The sequence below is a fragment of the Monopterus albus genome, unplaced genomic scaffold, assembly GCF_001952655.1.
Source record: "Monopterus albus unplaced genomic scaffold, M_albus_1.0 scaffold150.1, whole genome shotgun sequence".
Classification (NCBI taxonomy): domain Eukaryota; kingdom Metazoa; phylum Chordata; class Actinopteri; order Synbranchiformes; family Synbranchidae; genus Monopterus; species Monopterus albus.
In genome coordinates this window covers 291,242-297,069 of record NW_018128030.1, presented here as the reverse complement: position 1 = coordinate 297,069, position 5,828 = coordinate 291,242, and the positions used below count along the sequence as shown (strand labels likewise).

At 40.4% G+C, this 5,828-nt stretch overlaps 2 protein-coding genes across 5 annotated transcripts in view; both read right to left on the bottom strand.

Annotated features, from left to right (window-relative positions):
- The window catches only part of treh (trehalase (brush-border membrane glycoprotein)), a 7,582-nt gene extending 5,656 nt beyond the window's left edge, over positions 1-1,926 (bottom strand). The window contains exons 1-6 of the mRNA XM_020614739.1: positions 1,743-1,926; positions 1,043-1,143; positions 806-953; positions 623-710; positions 231-331; positions 21-113 (exon numbers count right to left, since the gene is read on the bottom strand). Of these exons, the coding sequence (XP_020470395.1) occupies positions 21-113; positions 231-331; positions 623-710; positions 806-953; positions 1,043-1,143; positions 1,743-1,825 (614 nt within the window). The 5' untranslated portion in view covers positions 1,826-1,926. The remainder of the gene's footprint in view (positions 1-20; positions 114-230; positions 332-622; positions 711-805; positions 954-1,042; positions 1,144-1,742) is intronic.
- An 85-nt stretch (positions 1,927-2,011) lies between these two features.
- Positions 2,012-5,828, bottom strand: part of ddx6 (DEAD (Asp-Glu-Ala-Asp) box helicase 6) — a 21,648-nt gene continuing 17,831 nt past the window's right edge. For all 4 annotated transcript variants that reach the window (XM_020614741.1, XM_020614740.1, XM_020614742.1 and 1 more), the window contains exon 14: positions 2,012-5,052. The gene's annotated coding sequence lies outside the window, so the exon portion shown is untranslated. The remainder of the gene's footprint in view (positions 5,053-5,828) is intronic.

Genomic DNA, 5,828 nt, shown 5'->3' with positions numbered 1-5,828 from the left:
AAAGGTACTTTAAAGCTCACCTGTTGACAAGGGAGAGGAAGTTTTGAATCATCCCGTGGGCCGTGTCTGTCATCTCTGACAGCAGGAGCCCATTGATGACCCAGTAGGAGTCCCTGTTGAGTAGAGAGCAACTCACGTCACTGTCTGCACATGGCACCTCACTGAGATCTCAGCAGCGACTGATCAGTCCTCACGTCGACCCGGTGAGACGGGCTTCATCGTTCACTCACCAGTAGTAGAGTTCCCTGAAGCGCCCCCCTGGCACGACAACAGGATGTGGACTGTATATCTGTGAGTACAGCTCTGGGTGATCCTTTACATCAGCATGGATCTGGGGGAGAATTCAGTTTTAATTTAAAATTCTTGGACTTTTATACACTCGGTGGTGGAAAGTAACCAAGTATATTTACTCAAGTGCTGTACTGAAGGACAAAAGCCCACAATGACATATTGAAATAGCTTTTGTTCAAGCAAAATAAAGATATTCACTTTACTTTCAAAGAAAAAATACCAAAAGAATTTAAATCCAAATTCAACCCTGGAGACATTTAATAAGTGGTTAAAAATGACAAATGATCAATTATCACATTGATAATCTTCTCATTCCAGCTGTAGACATCACCTTTCTGCCAAGAGACTTCCACAGATTATGTATCTTCTGAGCCCAGTCACGTAGTTCTTGGTCTGTAATTCCATCCAGGAACTTTGGCCTGCAAAAAATAAAACTCATTAACCTTTTACATATATAGTAACCTTTTAAAAATATAGTATGAGCTGAGCGAGTCCTTTAATAACTGCATCTCACTTGTCATGCCAATCCGGTGGCGTCCATGACTCAAACTCTGTGCCTGGTTTCACAAAGTACACACTGAGGAACTCCTGCAGTGCGGCAGCGGGGACAGTGGTGTTCGGGTATTCATTTGAAAGATTGCGGAAAGCCAGCAAAACCTCATCTGCACAAAAAGGTGCAGGTAAGTAAGAGAAACGACCACATTGTGAACTTGTTTAAAAACAAACCAAGATAATTTACTGACTAACTTACCAGGTGCTGCCCTCAGCTTCATATCAACAAAATACTTGTCATCATCAAACAATTTAGCTTTCTGTACCTGATGCAGGATGGGCCCAGTACAGTATATTTCACTGAAATCAATTTAAAGAGTTGTTAATTATTAGATGTATAATCAAGGCAATAATACAATACAGCCACATGCTGTTACAGAGTCCTGTGTGGAAGCAATAAAACCATATCTGTCAAAAAAAAAAAAAAGCAGGTAAGGACAAAGGTCTGCTGATAACTTGATATTTGCTAAAGCAAACAATATAATAGAAATAGAGGAAAGTTGTTTCCTGGCTGCAGTTAGTGGAGTCAGCATTTGCAAAAACATCACTCCCTTCTATGGGCATAGCAGCAGTTGTTATCCCACAAATCTTTGTTTTTCCCCTTGTCAAGATAGAGTACAAAGTCAAATGTAGAAATTTGTATAAAAAAGGTCAGATAACCAGAAGTAAATCTGACAAAGAGGTGGCATTCAGAAGGATTACATTAGTTTCACACTTAAGTATTGTTTATTTTGGTGGCAAGTCTAGGAAAACTTTAAAGGTTTAGGTTGTTGAGGAGCCTAGAGCCACGTTGAGGATCAAGTGGTCAGTTTCACAACCATTCAACAGGCACTGAAGAACAGGCATTCATCACAACACAAAACCCCGTTAGGGAAACCCCCTTCAGTTGTTTATCTTACCTGTCACATGGTGGTGGAAGAGCACTCTTTACAAAGGCCAGGAGAGGAACTAACAAAAAGCCAAATATCATCAACTTGTGCATCTTGAGCTATAAACTGAAGAGACGCCCGAGCACAACGAAGCCTGGTCTGGGAACTGCCTCTAGCTCATAGTTTATATTGAGGCACAACGTTTGATCAGCAGCAACATACTGACACCTAGTTTTGAAAGAGCCGTTTCACAGGTCACTGCAGTGGGAGCCAAAGAAAATAAAAGCCTTCAGACACAATAAATTTCAGTGAGCTTTATTTTCAACAAAACTGTCATACGTACCCAATATTCATGACATCCTTTCAACTTAAAGTCCACTGTAAAATTAGCTTCACTGAAAAATCTGCCAATTATGATCAAATTTCCATCAATTAAAAAAAGAAATCAGGATTTAAATTCCTTACTTAAATTGAGTCTTTAAATAAGGTATCCTCTACTTGAACATTTCATTTGAAAAGAAAAGAGGAAAGTCCAAATCTATGGGCAAATTTTTCAAACCTTTTTATACCCATTACCATGACTTTGGATCTTTAGACCACATTGTGTGGTGTAATGCCCGAAGGCCCCTTCCCACGTTATTTTACTGATGCATCAAGTTTTGAAAGAAATCCCAACAGGACTCCTCTCACATCCTTTTTGAACAGGGAAGTGACAGAAGAGCCAAATTGCACACAAAAGCTGTGTCATCATAAATGCGTCACAACAGTCAGAGGATGAACGTGAGCATCAGGGCAGCAAGTGCACTAATTTAAACCACCCCACAATTTTAAAAAGACCTTAAAGACTGAGACAATTTAGTTACACAAACTATCCAATTGGTCAGCCAATCTAGGGCAAGATGCTCTTGTCTCAGTCTTTAGGGTTGTCAGTGACAGCCGCTGGCAGCAAAGCACCATCCCATCAGAGGAAGCAACACACCAAGGATCATCGATTTTAGCCTCAAAAACACTTGCTGGGGCAATTACTGCCAGTAGGCTGACAAGACACAGGCAGCTGCCAGGTGCCTGCAAAATGATATCCCTGTTCACTCAACTAAATTAATTTGCTTTATTTAGATTTTTTCACAAACAGAGCCCCCACCCCCCAAAAATAAAACAGCCAATTTAGATGTACAAGTGTTTCAGGGACAACATGATTGAGAGAACAGGGATCAGTCCTAAACAATGAGAAATAAGACAGCCACCTCTAAATCACTGTCACACTGTTAGCTTAAATAAAACAAAAAAAAGTGCAATAGTACTTCTCATCAATTAGAACAGTCAAGAGAGCATCTCAGAATAAAGGGAACCTCATTTGCAAAAAGTTCTGTAGTATCCAGATGACCTTAATGCAAGTAAGGCTGTCAAGTTGCATAAAAATCCCCAAAACATCAAGCACTAAAGGGCAGAGAAGCCATAAACAAGTTTTCTTATTTTTAAACAAGCAGTCTGCCCAATTGTGATTTGGTAATCCTTCACGTCCCCCCGCCCCACCAATTTATTAAATGTTCTGCACCAACATACACTTCTCTCCCCTCTGGGCATCATGAGTGCACAAAAAGCAGCGCAGTCACCGTTACTGCCTTAACCCATCTCTGTGCGTTAAGTGCAGCCCAACCTGCTCGGGTCGTTTTTAGCAAATCATTTTTGTTAGCCGTCAGGAAAGCCAGCTAACGTACAATGCACAGAATGAATTCCTGTTACATTTTAGGTCAGAAGGTTCATTTTGATGCATTGGGCTGACATTCTTCAAAAGAGGGAAGAAGGAAATGGCACGAAGCACACAGATCAATGTAACAGCTTAAACCTCCCCAGAAAACAAATTATCTGCCAAATTCAGCTGCACTGCAGCAAGTACTACCTACTACATGATATAACATTTTATCTTCCAACAATGACACTCACTACAACTGGAGATCCGAGTGTCCCAAGAGTCGGTTTTACAAGTTAAAGGCTGGTGACAACAAAGAATTCATTAACTCAAATGCACAAGCTTAAAGCCATCCGTCTAGACTGAACACTTAACACTGGTAGCAGGAGAATAAGGGCAGTTTACACAATATCAGCTTAAGTGCAGGTCTGAACGTTGTACTTAAATTTGGAGGTTACAAGATGGTCAGTGATGAACTCTGCCTCTGAAAACATTTCATGAACCAGGTCATTTAAATGTTTTCGATTCTAAGAAATTCTGTAATTTCTAAAACTACTAATTGGCTCACAGGCCAATATTGCAGATCAAAAACTGGCAGTTAAGGAAAATCTCCAGTGCCAACAAGAAAGAGTGGGGGAAAAGCTTTTCAGTTTGTCAGTCAGCCTTTTGAACTTGTTTAAAACAATCTTAAAATGAAGGTATTTACACAAGGTGTATGGTGCACCCCACATGTAGGCTGCACATCTTGTAGAATTAAGTATGGCCATCCATAGGAAGGGTGAAACAGGACGAGGGGAAAAAAAAAAAAAAAAGACAAAAGAAGCATTCTGTCTAATTTGACACCACCGAAACATCAGTCCCTGTAACTCATGGTGTTGAGAGGCTGCTTACTCATTTTTAGTGTTCTGATGCTGAAGACAGGAAAGGCTCTGGGTCTCTGAGAAGCACACACTTCTTCACAAGCAACTGGACAGTCTGGCTGTCTCTTGGAAAAATCCAGCATTTCTGTCCATGGAAAATCCAAGTTTGTCCTCTTGTCAGCCAGACTCAAGTGCAGCCAAATCAGCAAAAAGAAGTCAGACCAGTATGCCTCCTAATCATCTCCACTCCGTGCAACGGATGAACCAACCAAAAACAGTTATGAATTCACCTGTGTGGTCAAACTATAAATTACTGCAAGCACAATTTCTCAATTAGGTGAGTGTGTGGCATTATGAAGAATGCAAGATGGTGGATAATGAAGGGTTATTACTTTAGAACAAGTTGAACTGCTTGTTAAGGCACTTGGTACAAATTGGTTAAAACTTCCAAAATAAAACGAAGAATGGAGGGTGTCATACAGGGGTCTGTTGGTGCTGGCTTTGTGTCATTGGTGGATAAGAATCGTCACAATGTGCACTGATATTTTCAACTTGGTCCCATGCTTTCCTCTTTGTGTCTGTGTCTTCAGATTATGGTGGTGCAGCGCATGTGCCCTAGTAAAAAGGCAGATGAGTTCTTCTGAAAAACGGCCATCAAAATATGCATTCCTTATGGTGGCATCCACAAAAAAAGGGGGGGGGAAGACAAACTGTACATTAAAAGAAAAAACTCCAAGATGGGAGGAAGGATGGAAAAATAAAATAAATGGGGAACGGAGGATGGACTGATCTGGAGAGAGAAAGTGAAAGTAAGTTAGACCAGACTACAAGTAAATATGCTGCTCAAGTTCCATTTACATTACTTCCTTGTGGAATAGTCTAAATATTCTGGATCAATATTTACAATTGTATATATTCATTCTTTCTCAGCAAAATCATTCACACAGTCACGTCCCTTTAGACCAGGGTGTCAAACTCAATCGCATAGGGGGCCAAACCTCAAAGCACACAGGCCGAACAGGATAAAAATTTATTGAACAGACTAAAACTAAACGTTTGAACATAAAAATGTGAATCGAAACCGACAGGATACAATATTATTCCAAAATAAATCAACTTGAACTTAAAATCATCAACCGCATTTCTGCTAAGGCTTACATTTGCAAACACCTTTTTGTCTGGACACAAGACGTCGCACACTTTCATCATGCAGCTCTTCAGAAACTCTCCCTCGGTAAATGTCTAGGCTGATTTTCTCCTCTGCCACAATAAAACTTGCTATCACAGCAGCTTCACTGTGTGATTTGGCTTTGGTGAAAACGTCTGCTATGATGTCAGATTCCTCTTCAACTCCTCTACCTTCTGTAGCTTCTGCTTTGCATTCACGTTTTTCAGCTTGTCCTGATGTTTTGTCTCGTAGTGCTGTCTTAGGTTATATTCCTTAATTACAGCCACATTAGCTCCACAAATAAGACACACAATGTCAGTAAACATATACTCAGCCTCCCACTGGTTTTCAAAGGCTGTTTTCAGAATCAACTTTTCTCTTGGCCATTGTTAGGGGCT